At 41.8% G+C, this 24,391-nt stretch overlaps 1 protein-coding gene across 1 annotated transcript in view; it reads right to left on the reverse strand.

The window, feature by feature from the left end:
* Nucleotides 1-3,287: 3,287 nt before the first annotated feature.
* LOC135206186 (serine/arginine repetitive matrix protein 2-like) overlaps nucleotides 3,288-24,391 on the reverse strand; it is a gene marked incomplete at both ends in the record, with an annotated part of 41,500 nt that continues 20,396 nt past the window's right edge. Inside the window, 1 exon segment of the mRNA XM_064237506.1 lies at nucleotides 3,288-3,479. Coding sequence (XP_064093576.1) covers nucleotides 3,288-3,479 — 192 coding nt within the window.

The following is a 24,391-nucleotide window of genomic DNA, read 5'->3' on the forward strand; positions in this document are numbered from 1 at the left end:
TTTATCTGTATGAACGAGGCTCGCGCTAGTCTGTTGGAACGCGGCTCGCACTAGTCTGTTGGAATGCGGCTCGCTGCTGGCTGTTGGAACGTTCGCTAGCTTGCTGGCTGGCTCTCAGCCTCTCGCTCAGTGAGTCAGTGTTCTCTTAGTTTTCAGAGAACGAGCCAGATATCCGAACTCCAAACATGTTACATTCTTCGTCTTTTTCGGAAGTAAGATGAAGAAACGGAAGAAGAGACACACTTTTTAAAGGATGCCTTTCCAATGGCTATCCCTGGCAGTCTGGGACTTTTACAGATCCTGCCGAGGGAAAAAACGCCCGATCGGTGGGGATTCTCCATAACCTCCGTAAGGCTTTCGACTTTCCTTCTCCTCTGGGCTTGTGATTTGGAAGAGGTCTAGGCCTGAAAAGCGAGACAGAGCCGATCGGACGCACCCCTCTTACTAATTAGGACGCCTTTCCAATGGCGAACTTGGCAGTCTGGGACGTTCACTACAGATCCTGCCGAGGGGACGCCTGATCGGTGGGGATTCTCCATAACCTCCGTAAGGCTTTCGACTTTCCTTCTCCTCTGGGTATGTGAGCTTGGAAGAGGTCTAGGCCTGGGAGCGAAACAGAGCCGATCAGAACGCACCCTCTACTAATTAGGACGCCTTTCCAATGGCGAACTTGGCAGTCTGGGACGTTCTACAGATCCTGCTGAGGGGACGCCTGATCGGTGGGGATTCTCCATAACCTCCGTAAGGCTTTCGACTTTCCTTCTCCTCTGGGTATGTGAGCTTGGAAGAGGTCTAGGCCTAGGAGCGAAACAGAGCCGATCAGAACGCACCCTCCACTGCACTAACACTAAAATCACTTCTTACCTTTCAATAGCTCGTATTTTGAGCTACATTCCTTTGTCTTCAAATTGCAATATGAATTTGAAGATTCTGTGAAGTAAGAAGGAGATGAGGATACAACACTACTAGTATTGTTAATGCTCTAACTGCTCGTTAGTACGAGAGCTATAAAAACTTCTAAAGGAAGCGTAACTATTCTATTCCTTACTTCCTCAAGAAGGAAGTTAGCTCAATCAATTCTAACATTTACTACACGTTATTATGAATAAATATTAAAATTTTCCTTCTTGCAAACTATGTGAGTGTCTACCGAAAAGTTCGGTAGTTACACGTAAACAATTCTTCGAAATTTTCGAAGCCAAAGTTATTAAAACAAATTAATATGCGTATGCCGAACCAAAGATCCAGTACTTCCCTGCAAAAGATAGCCCAGAAGATCGATGGCGATGAAATCCAAAAATCAAGTCAGGAGGAACTGCAAACGTTGTTTACATTCCAAGCGACAGAAAAAAAAATATGAATAGAAAACGGAATGGTTCCTAATCCTGCCACCCAGGGCAGGACGGTAGATCACCTGACCTACCTGCAGCGTGTGCCGCGAAATTTGAATTTCTGTCGGGGACGACGGAGTCTTAGCTATGTATATATCTGACAGGTAAGTTCATTGTATGAAAACTAACTTAACCGTCCTTATACTCACAGGACAGGATTAAGAGATCAGCCAAAGCAATGTTTCTTGGCAACACTTAAATTCCACAACCAGAAGTTCAAGACTGTCCCAGAAGTTAGAAAAAGGTGTGGACTCACTCCCCGAGACATTACAGGTGAGCGAAGAAGAGCAAACACAGCCCAGTCTCCGAATTATATGTGTTCAAATTGTGTGATTCCCCTTTTATGCACTCGCTAGTTCTCAAAAATAGATTTTCTGAATCTGTGAAGCCGTTCAGTCTGAGAGTCACGCACCACAAAACGTATTAAATCTATTGTCTTTTCAAGTATTTTAGATGTGTGGGGGTTTGCTGGTATCTGAGAGAAGGGGTGAGGGAAATGCTTGGAGGAAAAAGACTATTACGTATGACTCCAAGGGGGAATGCGAGAGAAAGATTTCCTGCTCAGCCATTAGCTAAGATGGAAGCTCTGCCTCATGCATTTGTGACGTCATAACGCAGTGTGTATGAATTATCAACGCCATACGTATTATTCAGATCTGCGAAATGTATTCTGATCATCTGCGTCATGCAGATCAGATCATTCATTTTTCTCTATTGTTGAAATAGGTTTTGATGAAAATGTCTAGTAAAATTAATTAACAGAGAAGCAGATCTTGAGAGAGAGAGAGAATCGTTCGATCTAAACTTTTCAAGAAACTGTCATTGCATGTTGAATTTTTATCATTTCTTTTAAAGAAATTGTAATTTCATATTAAATTTTGAATTTTTGAGAGAGAGAGAGAGAGAGAGAGAGAGAGAGAGAGAGAGAGAGAGAGAGAGAGAGAGAGAGAGAGAGAGAGAGAGAGAGAGAGAGAGAGAAACTGTTTTCTTCGTATTCTACTTTACCATCCTTTGAACACTGATGCCATATTCATAAATTCTTTTTTTATCATAGAATAAATTTATATGAAAACGGTTACATAGTGAACGTGCCGGACAAATAAACAGACAGGTGCTCATAACCAGGTTTGTTAGGCCTAGTAACGGGAGTGAAGACACGCATGATACGCTAGTCTCTGAAACCTCAAATGGTTCACAAAGCCTTCCTTCAGCAGAAGAACTCTTGGCGGAGGATGAGATAGAGGAGTTTGAAGGATTTTTGGCAGAGGATAGGTAGAGGTAATTCCATCCAAAAGTTTTTTTTAAAAAGGAAATAACTGTATTGTACATTACACTTGCACCCAATGGTGGCAGTGTTTACGAGTGGGAGTTTTCATTACCCTGTGTGTAATTTAAAACTTTTTCAAGTTATTAAAACCTTTTTAATATTTTATTTATCCATAAGAACAATTTCATATTAAAAGAAATTACGGTATAGTACATAGAAAGTATTGAGAATGGGTAGTATTTAAAAGTTTGACTGGGTAAGTTGCATTTTGCCTTGGCCCTAATGTAATTATTCACTTCAGGTAAGAGTTTAGAGATCTGCGAATTTCCAATTCTGCGAGGCCGTGGATCGACCAAGTTCTTGCATAATTGGGGACCGTACTGTACCATGTGAAATGTGCCTCTTCCACTGCCGAGATTCACTAGAAAATAAGCAATAGGCAGTTTGTATACACTGGAGTATCACTAGAACAAAAGCACATCTCTATGGACGCATTTCCAATGGCTGTCCACCGACACCTGCAGACAGCAGGCTTGACTGAGGGGGAAATGTAATTTAATTTAAACAACGTACTTTCATAGGAAATGTAATCAAATTTAGACAATGTACTTTCATTATCATATACATACCAGGCCTTTTCTTTCTAGTGCTCTCATCATTCAGGTGACTCTTGCTATCTTTTTCTTCATCTCTCTCCTTTCTTTGTGATTTTTCCTCTTTTTTGCTTCCTTCAGGTCTATTAGTGCTTCTATCTACAGAAGAATCTATTTTACGTTTCAACGTCTGACGTAGATCAGGTAGATCCTCAGTGTTCCTTTTGCCTGTAAAGTTTTAAATTGGTTGTAAGAACAACTCAGAAAGGTTTCAATAACATTATGTTTCTAATTAATAGTGTGAAAAGTATTCATGATAATACATAGCAGTGCATAAAAAAGTATAGTCTGATTGTTGATTTTATCAACTCTGAAACAAGGAACTGAAATTCTGCAGCCCTTGATATAAAATTTGATTAAGAAGCATCTGAATAAAAAGTTTCCCTAAATCATGTCTGCAATTAAACTTTAAGACTTATTTTTTTAATTGATGAAAGTTAAATTCAAACCACTTGACTTTTATTTACCATAACCACACTCAAATGATTTACAGCGAAGTAGAATATGAAGTTTTCCCCAAGAAAATTAACTTCAAATGATTAATAGACATGAAGTAGTATATGAAGTTTACAAAGTACCTTAATTTAGAGCCTTAATCCTACAAAAACACTGTATCCTATATAAAAAAAAATTATGAAATCTAAAATGAACAATCAGCTTGAAACTTATGCTAAAGCAACACATTTCCAAACTGACCACCAACCAACTTCTACCGAAGTACATTTAAATATATGAACTCACACACAAGGGGAACATTAATGCATAATTGTCTTCACTCGCACAAAGTTTAACTGGAATCCCCTCAAGCATGAAGCATTATTCCAAATACAACCAAATTACGGAATGATCTTCGTACAAACTTAGTTAACCCTCTTACGCCAAAGGGGTATACTAATAAAAATTGTCTCCCGTATGCCAGGGGGGTCTCGGAGTGAGCATGGAGGCGGAAAAAATATTTTTTTCAAAAAATCACAGCACTATTAGTTTTCAAGATTAAGAGTTCATTTTTGGCTCCTTTTTTTGTCATTGCCTGAAGTATGCAACCAGAAATGAAAAAAAAAATATCATTATCATATATAAATAATGCGATATATGATAGCGAAAAAACAAAATTTCATATGTAATTGTATTCAAATCACGCTGTGGCTATCATTCCGGGGGTGCTGTTACTTAATTTCTATTTTAGATTCCTTCATATTAACTGCATAAACACAAGCATTTTATATATATATATATATATACTATATATATATCTATATAGATATATATATATATATATCTATATACAGGCGGTCCCCGGGTTACGACGGTTCCGGCTTACGACGTTCCGAGGTTACGACGCTTTTTCTTAAATATTCAATGGAAAAATCCGTCCTGGGTTACAACGCTTGTTCCGAGGTTATGACGCTGACGCTTCCAACGCTCCGAGTTAACGACGCTTTTAAAAAACGCATACTATGATAAAAATCCTTTATAGTTTAGCACAGTATATTAATAAAAAAATAAGTTTCTGGTTAGATTACAACAAAAATTTTGAGACTATGATGATTTTCGACACTTTTTTATGTGTATTTTTCTATGTTTTTTAGTGACGCCTCATATGCGGAACTAGTTTCCGAGCGAATGAATACATACTAGTTTACATATAACAGTCCAAAACGCGCAAATAATGAAAAAATCATTGCTTGTTTCCAGTAATAATAACTAAAACGAAGTTTCCTGGTTAGATTACAACGCAAATTCCAAGTATCCAAAGAGAGACATTATCCAGTAATTTGATCAGAGAGAGAGAGAGAGAGAGAGAGAGAGAGAGAGAGAGAGAGAGAGAGAGAGAGAGAGAGAGAGAGAGGCGTCTTCCGACGCTCCGAGTTAAGGACAGAGAAGTGTTCGTTTCGTTAAACGGCCTCTGACTCATGCCAGTAAATGTTTTGTTGATACTAATAATATAAGCCTATTTAAAGATACGTTTACTTTAACTTAGTCTATATGATACGTAAATAGTAATCAACTGTTCTTGTAGCCCTCAATATTTGGCAAAATCGAAGATCCAAAGAGAGACATTATCCAGTACGTAATTTGATCAGAGAGAGAGAGAGAGATGAGAGAGAGAGAGAGAGAGAGAGAGAGAGAGAGAGAGAGGAGAAGAGAGAGAGAGAGAGACGCTTTGGCAACAATGGTCTCGGGGTTTTTTATAGCTTCCTTCTGCTTGATGATCGTGGATATTGTAGAAGGATTTCAACCATACTCGTTTGCCAAATCGATGATACGAACGCCACGTTCATGCTTTGCCATAATTTCATGTTTTGCTTCCATCGAAATCATTTTCTTGGGTTTTTCTTATCACCTGCTTTGTCTTTAGCTTTGAGACCCATGGTTAATAATAAAATAGACAAAATAACACGAAAAATAGGCGCAAATACAACGAACTAAACAACGACGTGTTAACATGCAGCACCAACAAACAAACAGACTGAACGCCATTTATCGGTCGCCTATACAACTAACACTCATCGCCAAAATCGTATCTCAAATATTTCGTTGTATATCAAGCTTGTATTTTCGCAATTTTTCTGTGTATCTCAAAACGATTCGTATATTAGGGCATCGTATGTCAAGTTTCCAATGTAATTTGATCAGGAGAGAGAGAGAGAGAGAGAGAGAGAGAGAGAGGAGAGAGAGATAGACGCTTTGGCAACATGGTCTCGGGGATTTGACGTAACGTTTATTTTCTGAACAGATAGGACAGAGAAGTGTTCGTTTCATTAAACGGCCTCTGACTCATGGCAGGAAATGTTTTTGTTGATACTAATATAATAACCTATTTAAAGATACATTTACTTTAATTAGTTCTATATGATACGTAAATAGTAATCAGCTGTTCTTGTAGCCCTCAAGATTTTGCAAAATCACTCCAGGTTGTACATAAAACTTCAAGAATGTAGTGTCACCAGAGGATTAACATAGTTTTTACCTTCAAGAACCAGCATTTTTTTATGAAAAATCCAGTTTGTACATAAAACTACAGGAAACAACATGTAGTGTAACCAAAGGATTACAAGTAAGGTTTTTATAACTTTTTATTAGTTTAAGACATATTTCCAAGCGTCGTTCCGGCTTACGACGCGTCTCAAGAACGGAACCCCCGTCGTAACCCGGGACTGCCTGTATATATATATATATATATATATAATATATATATATATATATATATATATATATATATATATATATATATATATATATATATATATATATATAATATATACATAATGCATGTGTTTATGCAGTTAATATGAAGGAATCTAAAAAAGAAATTAAAAACACCACCCCCATGAATGATCCACGAGCCACCACTGTATAACACATTGTAAAATGATCAAAGCAACACAGAGAAAATATTATCACAAATGATGCATGAATTCGTAACGCGCGGACGTAAAAAAAAGTTTTTTTCAAAAATTCACCATAAATCTAAATATTGTTCCAAATGAAGATAAATGATTGAATATTACTATACTGTAAGAGTTTTAGCTTACAATTGCAGTTTTCGACCATTTCAGAAGAGTTAAAGTTGACCAAATGTCAAATTTTCTAAATATATTTTTTTGTATGCAAATATTTCAAAAATGAGAAAAGCTACAACCTTCAATTATTTTTTGTTGTATTCTACATAAAATTGTGCACATTTTCATATATAAAACTCTATGAAACGCCTAATATGAAATGGAGCAAATATTACGAGAATGCGACGTACACATATCAGAGATTTGCGGCAGAGAATCCGCTCGCGGAGAGGATTTTTTTTTAATTCACCATAAATCTAAATATTGTGCTAGAGATTTCAAATTTTTCAAATGAAGATAAATGACTGAATATTACTAGACTGTAAGAGTTTTAGCTTATAATTGCGTTTTTTGACTATTTCGGTAGAGTCAAAGTTGACCGAACATGGTTTTTTTCTATTTATTGTGATTTATATGCAAATATTTCGAAAATGAGAAAAGCTACAACCTTCAATTATTTTAAGTTGTATTCTACATGAAATTGTGTACATTTTCAAATATAAAACTTTATGTAACGGCTAATTTAAAATGGTGCAAAACATTACGACAATCGCACAAAAAAAATGTCTGATTTTTTTCAGAAGAGTTACCGCACGGACGTAAGGAAAATGTTTTTTTTTTTTTTTTCATTAATTCACCATAAATCGAAATATTGTGCTAGAGACTTCCAATTTGTTGCAAAATGAAGGTAAATGATTGAATATTACTAGAATATAAGAGTTTTAGCTAATAATTGTGTTTTTCGACCATTTTGGTAGAGTCAAAGTTGACCAAAGGTTGAAATTTTGGCACTTATCGTTATTTATATGAAAATATTTCAAAACTGATAAAAGCTATAACAAAAAAAGCTATATATGTAACGGCTAATTTAAAATGGAGCAAACATTACGACAACCGCACGAAAAAATTTATCGGAAAAGTTACCGCGCGGATGTAAGGAAAAAGTTTTTTTTTCAGAAATTCACCATAAATCGAAATATTGTGCTAGAGACATCCAATTTGTTGCAAAATGAAGGTAAATGATTTAATATTACTAGAATATAAGAGTTTTAGCTTACAATTGCGTTTTTCGACCATTTCGGTAGAGTCAAAGTTGACCGAAGGTTGAAATTTTGGCACTAATTGTTATTTATATGAAAATATTTCAAAACTGATAAAAGCTACAATCATGAAATTTTTTTATTGTATTCTACATGAAATTGTGCACATTTTCATATATAATACTCCATGTAACGTCTAATTTAAAATGGTGCAATACTTATGTCAAAGTGACGAAATAATTTCTGAGATGTGTCACTGATACTTTTTAGTGCGATAAGAAAGAAATTCGAGGTTGCGCGCCTGCGTAACGATTGTAAACAAAACAACGCCTTGATCCGTGAGCTTCCAGCATCCCCCAAGGTGCGTGATTCAAAAGTTTTTGCTTGGTAGGCCTATAAGAATTTTTCCGCGAATTTTAAAAAAACTTTTCTATGTCGACGTATGATACGTCCAATCGGCACCCGACAGACAATTTATCTCTACGTATAATACGTCCAATCGGCGTAAGAGGGTTAAATTATTGGAACTCCGGAAATTCAAACTACATATACAAATTAAGAGTAATTGTGGTAGGAGAGCACTGTAATGTAGTTACTTTAGATGTTTTGAGATGATGATTTGAGGTGCATTTTTGTTTGAAAATTTTTTTTGTATACGCAATGAATCATTCTGCTTGTACTGTAATGGACGGGTGTACATTTTATGTATATTGATATTTTCCTGTGATGTAAGATGATTTTGAAATTATATTTACTGTACAGTTACCTATTTTAGGGTAGTACTACTGTGTATAGCAAATATAAAATACAGGGGTAGTTCAGATTGACAGGACACATACATATGAAGTTGTAAGCATTTTAGTTTAAGGTATTTGGTAGTTATAAGCCAGTTACAAACACTTTTAAGAGGGGAATCTTGCATGTTCGCGGTAGATTCTGGAATGTACTCCGTACAAATGGGGGAACACTGTATTCACAACCTAACCTTATTCAAGACTGTAATTCTGTGAACTGCATAATATGTGTTCCACAAAACCAAAAGTTCCTTGTATCAGGGTCTTAAATCAAGAATTTGCTAACTTCATATAAGAATAAAATCAATGTTACATTTAATCATAAAAGTAATCTGAACTATAATAAAAATGATATCTTTGATAATAACATTAGATTTTGTATATACTTATACAGTAATTATAATGGTAAGTTTCTACTCAAGGTCAGCTTAAATTTAAATTTTGTGGGTAGCACTTAAATGGCTTAATGTAGGTATACAGTGCTGTCACCCTACAGCAATACTAGGAACGACTTAGTTAATCACATCATTCTGTTTTATGCATAATGTCCATCAGAGGGGAGGCAGGTGGGCTCTGATCATATAATTACTGGGTAAGTACAGTGAAACCTTGACATACGAAAGTCCCAAATTACAAAAAATTCAAGTTACGAAAGCAAATACAAAGATTTTTTGCCTCTGCATATGAAAATAATTCAGGTTACGAAAGGTTGTTACTATAAAGTCCCGAGATTTGCCCGGACCACTGAGAACAATTTTAAAACTCGCGCGCCATCAACTGAGTAGACTTGCCACCATCCTCCCGCTCTCCCATTGGTTCCTGATGCTAGTCACTGCTGTAAGATCCTGCTCTCCTATTGGTCAGCATCTACCCAATCATGCTCTATGTAAAGGTGTTCTTCAGCCACTCGGTAGCAGCATCGTTATCGTAACCACGCGGAATTCGTTCGTTCATATACGATTTTGTTTGTTAACGTAAATTCGTGTTAGCGATTTCATTTTGTACTTTATCGTGTTGTGTGAGAACTTTAGTAACTTAATTTTGTATGTATAGTCATGGGTCTCAAGAAAGTTGCTGAAGTTCACGGAAAGAAGAGGATGCTTTCTATGGAAACAAAGATGGAGATTATAAAGAAGCATGAGGCTGGCATGCGGTTGTGTGTGATCGCTAAGGAATATGGCCGAAATCCGTCGACAATAGGCACCATACTTAAGCAGAGGGAAGCCATCAAAGCAGCTACACCTTCCAAGGGCGTGACTATTTTGTCCAACAAGAGGAGCCACGTGCACGATGAGATGGAGAGGCTGCTTCTTGTATGGATAAAAGACAGAGAAATCGCTGGCGATATGATAACTGAAACGGCAATCTGCCACAAGGCCAGTGCTATTTTCGGCGATTTGGTTGCCCAGGCCGAAGACGACGGATGAGAAGGGACATCGACGCCAACCCCAGACTTTTCAAGGCTTCTCGTGGGTGGTTTGAAAAATTCCGGAAACGGACTGGCATCCATTCGGTGGTGCGGCATGGGGAGGCTGCCAGCTCAGACAAAAGCGGCTGAAGCCTTTATTAAGATGTTCGACGAGATGATGATCAATGAAGTCTACAGTTCTCAGCAAGTCTTCAACTGTGATGAGACTGGCCTTTTTTGGAAAAAAATGCCCCGTCAGACGTACGTCATGGAGGAATAGAAGGAGCTACCTGGGCATAAGCCTATGAAAGACAGGCTTACGCTCGCACTTTGTTCCAACACCAGTGGGGATTGCAAGGTGAAGACCCTACTTGTCTAGCATTCGGAGACTCCTTGAGCCTTCAAGGCCCACAAAGTGCTAAAGGAGAAGCTTCCAGTGATGTGGAGGGCTAATTCGAAAGCCTGGGTAACAAGACTTTTGTTCACCGAGTGGGTAAATCTGTGTTTCGGCCCAACAGTGAAGAAATTCTTGGAAGAGAGGTGCCTCCCTATGAAATGTCTGCTGGTGTTGGACAACGACCAAGCTCACCCTCCTGGCCTTGAGGAAGATATCCTAGCGGAGTATTCTTTTATCAAGGTTCTTTATCTTCCGCCTCACACCACCCCTCTCCTCCAGCCCATGGACACCACCGATACCACAAACCTTACCTTGCATGAATTTTGGAAGGAGCATTTTGATATCGTTATATGCATCCAACTCATCGATCAAGCTTGGCAGGAGGTTTTGAGGCGAACCTTGAATTCTTCGTGGAGGAAACTCTGGCCTGATGCCGTATCCGCCCGAGACTTCGAGGGATTCAACGTGGGCGAAGCTGTTGCAGATTCAGAAACAGTTGACGATCCTGAAACTGTTTCCTTACCAGATCTTCACGAGATCGTTGCAATCGTCAAGTCCATGGGCTGGTTGTTGACGAGGACGACATCAATGACCTTCTCGAGGAGCACCAAGAGGAGCTTACGATGGATGACCCGAGGGAGTTGGAGGCCATGCAACATAACGACGTTCAAGAAGAGTTCTCTAGCAGTGGCGAGGAGGAGGAGGAGGACGACCCTATGACAACAGCAGAAATTAAGGATGCTCTAGCTGCTTCATCATTTACTGTATTTATTTATTTATTCACTTATTACATTTTACAAATAAAAGATATGAACACCAGATAAATGAAGGTAAAAATAAAGCCTTATAGTAACTTTAAATATAAAAAACCAAACCAGAGAAAAAGCGAAAAAGCAATTTTTTCTGAGGACAAGAAACTTGAAAAATTAGTTTAGATACCCCTAAAGTTGTTTTCTGTGATGAAACTAATCTTAGAAAACGTAGAAAACGACATCGACCAATTTTTGAGAGATATACTACTATAAAATTTGCGATTTCTTAGTTGTTGCTATTTTTTTTGTTATTACGTGCTTATTTACTGTTCTATTTTGATAATACTTTATGCGCATGTTCCAGGTGGATATACCAACATTCTGTAAGACTGAATTTCTATTCAAGACTGTAGTTTTCTCACCGACCACCAGTGTCCCTTGTACAAGGGACATGGAGTTTCACATTTTTTTTCATAAAATAATTTATTTTTCCTGTAGGATGATAAAACTCACAAAGAATATGCGTTATTATAGTGCTAATAATACCTGATAATTTCATTAGCCTGTCTTGATTAAGTGTATTTTTGGCAAATATTTTTACGATCGGCACCCCTCCAAACTGGAGCCTACACTTCACTACCGAGAGATTTGGTTCGGCAGCGAACGCAATGTTTACATTCTGCTCACCCACCCGGTAAAGAAGGGGTTAATGAATTTCGGATATCACAGGGCATTCGAATGTCGCCGTCAAAAAGTAAACAAAGCACAACGCCATCTATTGAGAAAAGCGAATACAGTAGTACCTCGAGATACAAAATTAATCCATTCCGAGGCGCCTCTCGTACCATGAGGTTTTTATCTTGGACCACATTTTACATGTAAAATGGCTAATCCGTTCCAAGCCCTCCAAAAACACCCCAGTAAATTTCATAATAAAGCTAAATTGACCTATAAACAATGAAATACTACAACAATTTGGACCATTCAATACGTAACTTAATAATAAAAATGCAAAACCTGTAAATAAAGTGTATATTAGTGTACAAGAAGTATTATTACTGTAACGTAAAATGTGGAAACTTACCTTTCGAGTGAGGCTATCTCCGAAAGGGGCAGCAGAGGAGGAGGAGGACAAACGGCAGATAATGTACGTGCGTACGTACACTTAACTTTACGAAAACACATAAAAAATTTAAGGAAAACTAAAAACTAAAATTTACGAAACACATTAACAAAACTAACACTTAACTTTACAAAAAACTAAAAATTAAAAAAAAATTTTTTTCTTTTTTTGATTTTTTACTTTTTTTTTTATTTTAACGTAGTTTTTTTTTTTTTTTTTTTTTTTTTTTTTTTTTTTTTTTTTTTTTTTTTTTTTTTTTTTTTTTTTTTTTTTTTTTTTTTTTTTTTTTTTTTTTTACATAATTTCAACTTCATCACCACTTTCAACGTTCTGTTTTTCATCACTTGGTTCTTCCTTTTTGCTTTCAACTTTGTTTTTTATCACTTGGTTCTTTCTTTTTGCTTACTCCTGCTAATGCTGAAGGCCTCTTTAAAAAATAACGATCCAAGGAAGATTGCTTCTGCCTACTTTTCACAATGTTCCTGAAATGACTCGGGCAAACGTCATCGAAATGACAATTTGTCGAAAATTGCATTTTTCCTAACTATACAAACCTGAGGTCCTTTAACAATAGGAAGGTAACTAGCGGCAGCTGGGACGGTCGTAAGCTTCGAACAAGGGGAGAACGGTAGTTAACTGCTTGTCCGATCGTGCGCGCCGCCCCGAGAGGTGAAGAATCACTTTTGCTTTAGGCCATGCAAAAAGTTGCAGAGTGAGGGGTGGCATGAGGTGGGACTATATGTAAAGGACCTCAGGTTTGTATAGTTTAGGAAAAAGTGATATTGTTTATGTTACAATAAAGTTTCAGACATACTTACCTGGCAGATATATACATAGCTAAGACTCCGTCGTCCCCGACAGAAATTCAATTTCGCGCCACTCGCTACAGGTAGGTCAGGTGATCTACCGGCCTGCCCTGGGCGGCAGGACTAGGAACCATCCCTGTTTTCTATCATATTTTCTCTCTTCCACCTGTCTCCTGCGGGGAGGCTGGGTGGGCCTTTAATTGTATATATCTGCCAGGTAAGTATGTATGAAACTTTATTATAACATAACAATATCATTTTCATACAATCAACTTACCTGTCAGATATATATAGCTGATTGGCACCCTTCGGTGGAGGGTAAGAGACAGCTACTATATGGAATAGACAGGTAAACAAACATATGTTGTAGGTATAAATAAAACCTTGGTTCCTACCTAGATAGGTGGTAGACTTCGTGGGTGTTTGCCCAGTAGTCCTGCATCACCTCAAGAAACTTTAGCGAGATATATGATCTATGGCCAGAGTTCTTGTGGGTCTGCCGATGGGGTCTTATCCGCTTACTCGGCAGAGCCTGAAAGGACTTTGTCAATGGGTGCTGATCCACTTATATGACAATACACCTTATGAAGGACACACAACCAATCCCGACCACCTGATCCTAACCAATATGTTAGAACTAAGGATTGTTCCGAGTTTATCCCCGAACTCTTCACAACAACCGTAACTCAAAACCACTACGCAACACATACATAATTTCTAAAAAAAAAATTATACTCACTAATTAGATATGACAAGATTCTCTTACTGAACAACATAGACGGCCGCCCGTGCTAAACCAAGTCCTCCATTGTTCGAAGAGACTCCAGACCATATCTAAAAAGAAGAAAAGTATATATTTTAAGGATTGGTGTGGCTCCCGTACCCAGAATCGTATCCGCCGATACGAAGGACCAGAGACCCAAACCCTTCTCATATGTCACACGAACGTCTTTCAAGTAATGGAGATGCAAATACTGAGTTGCATCTCCAAAAATGTCGTATCTATGATGTTTTTTAAGCGACATATTCTTATGAAACGAGAGAGACGTCGCTACTGCTCTCACTTCATGAGCTTTAACTTTCAACAGTCGCAACTGTTCGTCAGAACAGACCTTATGCGCGTCTGTAATGACTTCCTCACAAAGAATGCCAGAGCATTCTTGGACATCAGTCTTGTGGGGTCTTTTACCGCGCACCAAAGACCTTGTCTAGAGCCTCCCATCTGATGCTTTCTCTGAATGTAGAACTTTAGAGCTCTTACAGGGCATAGAGATCTTTCTGCTTCTCTTCCTACGAGACTCGATATGCCTTTGATTCGAATGACTTAGGCCAGGGATTCGAGGGATTCTCAATCTTAGCTAAAAACAGGGTCTTAAAACGAGCAAATAGCTGAGTCTCCTTGAAACCTACTTTATCCTGCAGAGCATGTAATTCACTAACTCTCTTTGCCGTAGCTAAAGATAATAGGAATAGGCATTTTCTGGTGATGTCTCGAAACGAAGCCAGATGGAGGAGGTTCGAATCTTTCAGATGAAAAACTTGAGAACCACGTCTAGGTTCCAGTTCGGAGGGACCGGTTTTCCTTCGACTTTGAAGTCTCAAAGGACCTTATGAGATCGTGGAGATCTTTATTATCTGCTTAGATCTAATCCTCTATTCCTGAAGACTGCCGAGAGCATAATTCTGTATCCCTTTATTGTGGATACAGCTAGATGAGATTGCTCTCTCAGGAATAGAAGGGAAATCAGCAATTTCCGCTATAGAGGTAGTGGAGGAGGACAACTTCTTAGTTCTACACCACCTTCTAGAAACCTCCCACTTCGACTGATATACTTTCGTAGTGGAGGTTCTGCGTGCTCTCGCGATCGCGCTTGCAACTTCGCGAGAAAACCCTCTCGCTCTGACGAGTCTTTCGATAGTCGAAAGGCAGTCAGAGCAAGAGCGGGGAGGTTTTGATGATACCTCTTGAAGTGTGGCTGTCTGAGAAGATCCATCCTTCTTGGTAGGGATCTGGGAAAGTCTACGATCCACTCTACCACCTCCGTGAACCAACTTGGGCTGGCCAAAAGGGGGCTATCAATGTCATCCTCGTCTCCTTTGACGCCACAAACTTTTTTAGTACTAGTCCCAGGATTTTGAATGGAGGAAAAGCATAGACGTCTACGCGAGACCAATCTAGCAGGAAGGCGTCTACCATAAGAGCTCTTGGGTCTTCCACGACCGAGCAAAAGACTGCCAGCCTTTTGGAGATGAATGTGGCGAAGAGATCCACATGAGGTGTCCCCCACAGCGACCAGAGATCTTGACACACCTCCTCGTGTTAGGGTCCACTCTGTATGAAGGACCTGGTTCCTCCTGCTGAGTCTGTCCGCCCTCACATTCTTTACTCCCTGAACGAACCTTGTCAGAAGGGAGATGTTCCTGTGAGACGTCCAAGCAAAAGGTCTCTCGTCAGCTCGTAAAGGAACGAGGAGTGAGTCCCTCCCTGTTTTCGAATGTAGGCAAGTGCGGTGGTGTTGTCCAGTTTACTTGCACTACTTTGTTCGACACCAGAGGTTCTAGACTCTTCAAAGCCAGATGCACGGCGAAGAGCTCTTTGCAGTTTATGTGCCAAGACACCTGCGCTGGTTCCCAGGTGCCTGACACCTCCTTCGAGCCTAATGTTGCTCCCCAACCTTTCTCCGACGCGTCGGAGTACAACACTAGGTCTGGGTTCTGGGTTCTTAGAGAGATCCCTTTGTTTCTCTTTCAGAGGGGGCAACCACCATTCCAGGTGCAGTCTTATCTCCACTGGAATGGGAAAGGCGTCCGAAAGTTGTCCAGTTTTCCAACTCCAAGACTTCTTGAGGAAGAATTGAAGCGGACGTAAATGAAGTCTTCCTAGCGGGAAGAAGTTCTGTTTTCGAGCGAGGAAAGGGTCCCTAGAAGGCTCAACCATTCCCTCCCTCGCCGACGTCTGTTCCTTCCTTAAGAAGAGAGAGACTATCTGCAAACCTCTGCTGATTCTCTCTTGCGAAGGAATACTCGAAAACCCCGAGAATCCATCTGAATCCTCAGATAAACTAAGTTCTGTCTGGGGGTCAGCTGCGACTTCTCGAGGTTCACGAGCAATCCCAACGCTTTGTTCAGATCTAAAGTTAACGTCAGGTCCTCCAAGCACTGTCTCTCTGATCTGGCCCTGATGAGCCAGTCGTCCAGAATACAGAGAGATATTTACTCCTTTGAGGTGAAGAAACCTCGCCACATTTTCATCAGGCTTGTGAAGACCTGAGGAGCTGTGGACAGGCCGAAACACAAGGCTCTGAACTGAAAGATCCTTCCCCCCGTCGTGAAACGGAGGTACTTCTTCGATGCAGGGTGGATCGGGACGTGAAAATAGGCGTCCTGGAGATCTAGAGACACCATCCAATCTCCTTGTCGCAATGACGCAAGGACTGAGGCAGAAGTCTCCATCGAGAACTTCTCCTTCCGAACAAATTTGTTCAGAGAGCTGACGTCTAGTACTGGTCTCCAGCCTCCCGAGGCCTTCGCAACCAGAAAAAGGCGATTGTAAAACCCCGGGGAGTTTTGATCCAGTACTAGTTCTATCGCTCTCTTGTCCCACATTTGTTCCACCATCGATCGAAGAGTATCCCTCAGCACAGGATCCTTGTACTTGGCTGTTAGTTTCCCGTGGTATTGACGTTAGGGGAGGAGTGTTCAGGAAAGGGATACGATATCCTTTCCTTATTACAGACAACGATGACGCGTCTGCGTTTATAAGTGTCCAGGCCTCCACAAATCCCAGGAGCCTGGCACCTACTGGTGCTTGGAGGAGAGAAGCATCACTTTCCTTTTTTAAAGGGACGAAAGGCAGACCTACCTCTCTTCTCAGGAGCCTTCCTTCTTGCGGGAGGTCTGGAGGTAGGGGCCACCTCGAAAGGGCTGAACCGATGTACTCGTCCTTTCTTGTCAGGTGTAGAAGCAGGCTTCTTCTTCCTTGCTGACTGCGTCAGAAGGTCCTGAGTCGCCTTCTCAGTTAATGAACGAGAAATGTCCTTCACCAACTGAGAAGGGAACAAAAAGTCAGACAAAGGCGAATACAGCAGCGCTGCCCTCTGAGCGTGGGAGACTGCCTTGGTTAAAAAGGCACTATATACGTCCTCTTTTTAGAAGACTGCTCCAAACAAAGAGGAGATCTCAAACGAGCCATCCTGCACCGCTTTGTCTATACAAGACAATATGCACAAAAGGACTTCTGGTTCGATTCCTTCAGAATCATGGGCTTTCTTGGACATCACCCCAAGGGACCAATCTAAGAAGTTGAAAACTTCCAATACATGAAAGAGTCCCTTGAGAAGATGGTCCAGTTCAGAAATGCCCCAAGTAATGCGTGCCGAGTTGAGACCTTGTCGACGTGAAGCGTCAACTAAGGTCGAAAAGTCCGCTTCTGACGTAGACGGAAGAGCAATACCCATATTCTCTCCCGTCTGATACCAAATGCCTCTTTTACCAGCTAGTCTCGCTGGAGGCATGCAGAAGACCGTTCTGACTAAGTCCTTCTTAGACTTCATCCAAGAGTCTAAGGACTGAAGAGCCCTCTTCATTGAAATGGCGGGCTTCATTCTGAGAAAAGACGAAGACTTCTTCGTCTTAGCACTCGAAAACAGAGCGCGCGGAGGAGGAGGAGCGGCAGGAGTCAAGTCGTCTCCATACTCCTCTAGAAGCAAGGCAGTCAAAACTTTATAGTTCGACAGTCCTTCTCTTCCTTGATATTCTTCGTCCGAGTCTACTTCTAACTCGGGATCTAAATGAGTCTCCGCTCCCAACTCCCGTACGTCCTTCCTCTGAGAGGAACAAACTCCTAATAGGAGAGGGGCTAAGGGAATGATATTCCTTCCTCTTCCCCGCTTTAATAGCCCTGGAAGGCGCCAAAAGCTCAAGCTTCTCTCCATAAATAGAAGACGCTTCACGCTTGGATGACGCTTCTCGTCCGCCAAGCGTCCTCCGCTGACGCCTCCCGCTTACGTGGCTGCTGACGTCCGGATGACGCCTCGCGCCTGGAAGACGCTCCGCTCTCAAAAGGCGTCCTAACTGGCGCCAAAATATTGGTTGGAGCTTCGCGTCTACAATCAGCTTTCAAAGACGTTTCATGCCTAAAAGACGTCTCACGTCTCTCTGGCGTTACGTGTCTTCCGTAAGCTCCCGATCTCGCTCTCGAACCCGAAGCTTCTGCGATATGTTAGAAGCTTCACGTTTGCATGACGCTTCCTCGCTTAGCAGGGGAGAGAGGACGAGACTTCTTGATTGGAAGCGCAACGTCCTTCCTACGAGGCGCTAAAACTCCCACCAAAAGAGGCCATTGTTCTTGTACTGCCATGATAATCTTCCTTGAAGCTTCTCCCACGTCAACCTGCATGACGCCTTTCGTCATCAATCGGGGAGAAGTAGGAAAGGGTTTCTTCTGCGTCCTCGTCGGGTGACGCTGACGCCACCTTTCGCCTTCTTAATAGAAGAGGGAGCGTCATCTGAGAAACGCTCTGGGCTCGAATCAATTTCGGGTTCTTTCAAATGCCGTTTTCAGTGGCCTCGATAAATCCAACTCCTTCCACCCTCGTTTAGGTGAGGGAGAGGGAGAGGATGAGAAACACTCACGAAGGACGCTTTTTCTAAAGCGCCCTTGAGCAGCCTGCCACGAAACAGAGCTTGCTGAAGGGACGTCCTGCCCGTTGGGGATTCCCACGACCTCCTTAAGGCTTTCGACTTTCCTTCTCCTCTGGCATGGGCGGGAGCTTGGAAGAGGTCTAGGCCTGGAGCGTCGCAGGGACGATCAAACGCCCCCTCCACAACACTGGGAGAACTCACTTCACTGTAATGCTCACTTTCACTAGCCTTACCTTGTAAGTCCGCCATTTTGGACTTCATGTCTCGAATAGTAGCTTTCAGATCGGCGATTTCCGAGGCCGATTCCGAAAGTACACTTTGTGAATTAGACACATAGGGAGAATCTAAATCATTAGGATTAGAATAAGTATCAATAAAAGGCTCAATAGGCCTTGAACTCACACCTTTCAGACGTCTAACCCTATCCCTCTCTAACTTCTTCAAATAAGAAGTTAAAGTCTTCCACTCTTCTGCATTTAATCCCTCGCATTCATGACAGTATTAGTAGCAGAACACTGAAACCCCCTACATTTACGACATACAGTGTGAGGATCAACCGAAGCTTTCGGTATCCTCACCCTGCAGCCTACATTCACACACATTCTCACACTCACATTTGAATCAGACATACTGAGAAAAATCCAAAAAGCAATTCCAAAAACAGTCCACAGTAGCGAATGCCAAAAACACGATCCAGATACGTCACCAAAAAGCCGATAACGATGATCAAAGGATGAAATAAGAATCTAAGTCAGGAAGGTAATAGCAACAATGTTGATACCACCGGCGACAGAGAAAATATGATAGAAAACGGGGATGGTTCCTAGTCCTGCCGCCCAGGGCAGGCCGGTAGATCACCTGACCTACCTGTAGCGAGTGGCGCGAAATTTGAATTTCTGTCGGGGACGACGGAGTCTTAGCTATGTATATATCTGACAGGTAAGTTGATTGTATGAAAATGCAATTTTCGACAAATTGTCATTTGTTCCGATACGTAATACAAACCCTCGGTCCTTTAACAATAGGAAGACTCACTTCTTGGTGGGAGGAATCTGAGTCTTTTTGGTGAACAGACTGGTGTTCGTCCAACCCTGGAGTGCCTCCCTGGTCGTAAGAGCGAGGGAGGGATCCAAACCTCTGTCCCGATTGATCGGGGTGTGCAGCCCGCAGGATCAGTGGTCAGACCTCTGGGCCAAGTACTAAGAGAGAGGCAAGCGTATCTCTTCGTACCAGCAAGCAAGAACTTGTTCCTGTTTGCAAGAGACAATCATAAAATGATGGGTTGTCTCAAGTTGGCATCCACTTCCTCCCCCTTGTTGGAGGAAGTGGTGGATATTTACTCCTATCCCTACTGAAAGGGATAGGATGGTGCTCTATTGAGTAGCTCACCTGCATCTCGTCCTTACCCAGCAGGGTGACGACCGTGTCCCTCTACCCAGAGGTAGAGGGAAGAAGAAAAAGATGGGAAGAGGAGCCAGTCACACTCTCATTCCTCATCCATTCTTACGGTCACACCAGAAACTCGATGCTGTTCAGCCTGCGAGGGTCTGGGTTAACTACACAACGTGTTGAGCAACCACCACGGTTCCCAAGGAAAAAGATCCAAGGAACTGTGGGCAATATCCTGAAGGTAGAAGGAGGTGCATGCGGTCCGGTTGGACCAGGCGCCTGCCTTCATTACCTGCGCCACGGAGAAGTTCTTGCGGAACGCGAGAGAATGATGAAGAGGCGTCCACACTCATCCTGGGTGTCGAGTTTCTTCAGACAGCTCCGTCGCGCCTTCACAGGACAAAGCAGCATAGCCTTCGTATCGGAGGCGGTGAAGTCCATTAGGGAGGGTATTGTGAAGGACTCGAACCAATCGTCAGTTACCGAAGGGTTCTGAGTCTTCGCTACGAAGATCGTACGAAATCGAGCGTCACAATTCCCATCCCTTTGTGCTTGACTCTCAAGAGAAGTCATGCAGTTACCTAAGACGAAAAGAAGGGAATAGTCGTATGACCTATCCCTCTTCTCGACTTTGGTTATGTACAGTACTCATACTGACAAGCTATTAAGACGAAGGAATGATTGCTCTGGAACAACCGAACTAAGTCCACAGCATAGTTCGTAACTGACTCGGGCGCTCTGACAGCTGCCGACTGACTGTTTCGGAATCGGCAAGTTGTCCAAGCATCCGGGTAAGTCACGTGACCTTCGCCCTTTAAAGAGTTATGCTGAGAGACCAAACAAATAAAATATTTGTTAGTCACCGATGCCGGACGGCGCGGCGATGATTCTCTTAATGCATAAGCTCAAAAGGCGAAAGTCAATTGCCTTCAAAAGACCGAGGTCCCTGATGGCAAGAAAATCTCATAGACGTTGAATCTCAGCTTAAGAGGAAACAAACACTATGTGACGTTGAAGACGAAGGTAGGCAATGAATGCAACCTACGTCTTCCAGCTGAATCGAGAGAAGGAATCTCAAGATTCTAAACCTGTGCTTACAAATGACTGAAAACGCTAACCTCCATTTCATTGCTGTCGGTGTGCAGTGAAACGCGGGCGTTCTTCAGTAATGAAACACAGGGGAGAGCCGCCTGAAGAACTGCTTCTCATGGCTGAACGTTTGGAAGTAGAGCTGGCAGGTGTGGGAGTAGGCGATGTCTTTCAATACATCTGCTAATCCGGGGTGAACAATGAACAATTGCACACCTCCGAATATGATATTGTTATGATACAATAAAGTTTCATACATACTTACCTGGCAGATATATACATAGCTATCGACTCCGTCGTCCCCGACAGAAATTCGAATTTCGCGGCACACGCTACAGGTAGGTCAGGTGATCTACCTGCCTGCCGCTGGGTGGCAGGACTAGGAACTATCCTCGTTTTCTAATCAGATTCTCTCTTCCACCTGTCTCCTGCGGGGAGGCTGGGTGGGCTATCTTTAAGTATATATCTGCCAGGTAAGTATGTATGAAACTTTTTATTGTATCATACAATATCATTTTCATACATTCAACTTAACCCTGTCAGATATATACATAGCTGATTGACACCCTTTGGTGGAGGGCAAGAGACAGCTAATTACTGACTAGACAGGTAAACAACATATGTTGTAGGTATTTATAGACCTTAATTCCTCTGTGTTTCTAGACGAAGGGTTGACTTCCTAGCTTATTTGCATAGGAGTCTGCTTCGTCTCAAGAGCCTTAGCAAGATAGTGATCTGTGGCCAAGAGTTCTTGTGGGTCTACGATGGGGGTCTTATCCACTTACTCGGTCGAGCATAATTGGCATTTGTCAATGGGTGCTAATCCGCTTATATGACAACATGCCTATGGCCTATTGGCATAACTAATGGAGCGCAACACCGATCCCGATCACCTGTTCCTAACATGAGGGTTCGCGCTAAATTGAAAGAGAGTTATCCCCCAAACTCCTTTCAAACCTCCAACAAAAAACATTGAGTTAAAATAAATTCAACTTATTAATAAAGGATCAGTGTCGGCTCCTTATCCCAGCAACGTATCCGCTGATACGTATAAAACCAAGAGAGAAGAATCTCTCGTAGGTTAACTTGAAGTCCTTCGTGTAATGATCAGTCAACACATAGTTGCATCTCTCATATGTTAAAGCTAATATGTCTTTCCTGACATATTGTTACGAAAAGAATAAGAATTTGCAAAAGCTCGCACTTCAAGAGCTTTTTAAATTCTCAGCTGTTTGAAGGTATCATCAAGTCACTTATGAAGTGCTTTAGAGATCACCATTGTTTCAAAGAAGACTAGGACTTTCTTTGAACTGGATCTCATCTGGATGAAGCCTAGCGCCTGGCTTGCGCCTGGCTGGCGCGAGGAGTATTCTGTTTAGAATACTCCTGGTGCCTGACAGTCGTAAAACTCTTCGAATACTCCTGCCGTCTGGAAGGCGCATCTCGCTCCAAATACTCCTGGCGCCTGTTAGGAGTAGTAATACTCCTCAGATACTCCTGGCGCCGGCCAGGAGTAGGCGCCTCGCTCGAATACTCCTGGCGCCTGGGAGGAGTATCGTGCTCGGAATACTCCTGGCGCCTGGTAGGAAGTATCGCTCCTAGGAGGAGTATCGTGATCGGAATACTCCTGGCGCCTGGTAGGAGATCAAGTTCCGAATACCCCTGGCGCTGGGAGGAGATACGTGATCATCGGAATACTCCTGGTGCGTTGGCCAGAGTATCGCGTTCCGAATATCCTGGCGCCTGTTGGAGATAATGCTCAGAATACTCCTGGCGCTTGGTAGGACATCACGCTTCGAATACTCCTGGCGCCTGGTAGGAGTAAAAAGCTAGAATACTCTGGCTCCTGAGGAGTATCGAGTTCAGAGTACTCAAGGCGCCTGGCAGGAGTACTCTTTCCCAGAATACTCGTGACCTATGGAAGGCCGCATCTAGTTCCGAATAGCTCGGTGCATGGGCTAGGAGTATCGCTCATGGATGCGCCTTTTCGAATGGCAAGTATATTGCGCTCAGCGGGCGCTATACTCCTATCAGAAGTTCTCTCTTCTCCCATTTGGCTCTTGTTGCTTGTATGAAGATCTTGGCTTAGCACGATCTACAGTAAATTCAGGCTCTTTGCGCCTACTTGGCGCCTGCTCCTAGTTGGCGCCAGAGCTTGGCAGGAGTTACTTCCTTTCCCACGTCTCGCCTGTCTAGCGCATCGCTCCCCCCCAGAGATGGCCGCTTGTGCGACAACTCCCCTGTAGGGTTCGTCGCGCCCGACAGGAGATCGGTATTTGGATCTCTTAATCGGAAGTCTGTCATCCTTTTACGAGTCGGCTCTTTAGACAGTACTCCTACCAAATACGCTAATTGCTCCTGCACATTCATCAAAATTTAGTCAGCTCCATCCAGTAGACCATAGGAAATCTCCAAAGTCCAAGAGACAAGTCTTCCTCCGAGGGAGGATCCTTATTGCCTACTTCCGTTGCTAACGAGTTCTCCTCCTATCATGTTGATGAGTTTTCTCGTCGCAGAAGGTTTCCCTATCCTTGCCCGAAGGAAGGGAAGGAGCTTGGAATTTTGAAAAGAGATTCTGAGCTGAAATTGGTTGATTTCTAGTTCTTGAATGATCTCTCTGAACCTTTTGGGAAGTAGTTGAGCCCGTTCTGGCGTTCCAAAAGACTCTGTCAGTAAACGTTAAAAATTTTTTTTTTTTTTTTTTTAAACCAAAAAACCTTTTCTTCTGTAGATGACCATGTCACTACATTACCCGGACAACGAAACCTGTATCTGAAAGCGTTGATCCAGGAATAAAAGGCTTTAGTTCTCTTGCCAAACATACTATGCTGGCCAGAACCCATTGCCGAGTCGTCATAGAATTTGATTCCAGATTCTAAAGCCCAAAAATTTTACTTGTCCTTTTGATCATTTAGGACCAAGAGAAACATTTAATTAGGAGGCAGTCCATCTTGTCGGAACACGGAATCTGAGGCCCAAATTAGGATCCCATTCTAAGTATAAGATCTCTTACTCTTATCGTATTAGAGGTGTTGTATAAGATCCCGAAGATCTTAATTTTCTACTATCTCTAATA

This window comes from Macrobrachium nipponense, chromosome 11 (assembly GCF_015104395.2).
Source record: "Macrobrachium nipponense isolate FS-2020 chromosome 11, ASM1510439v2, whole genome shotgun sequence".
Lineage (NCBI taxonomy): Eukaryota > Metazoa > Arthropoda > Malacostraca > Decapoda > Palaemonidae > Macrobrachium > Macrobrachium nipponense.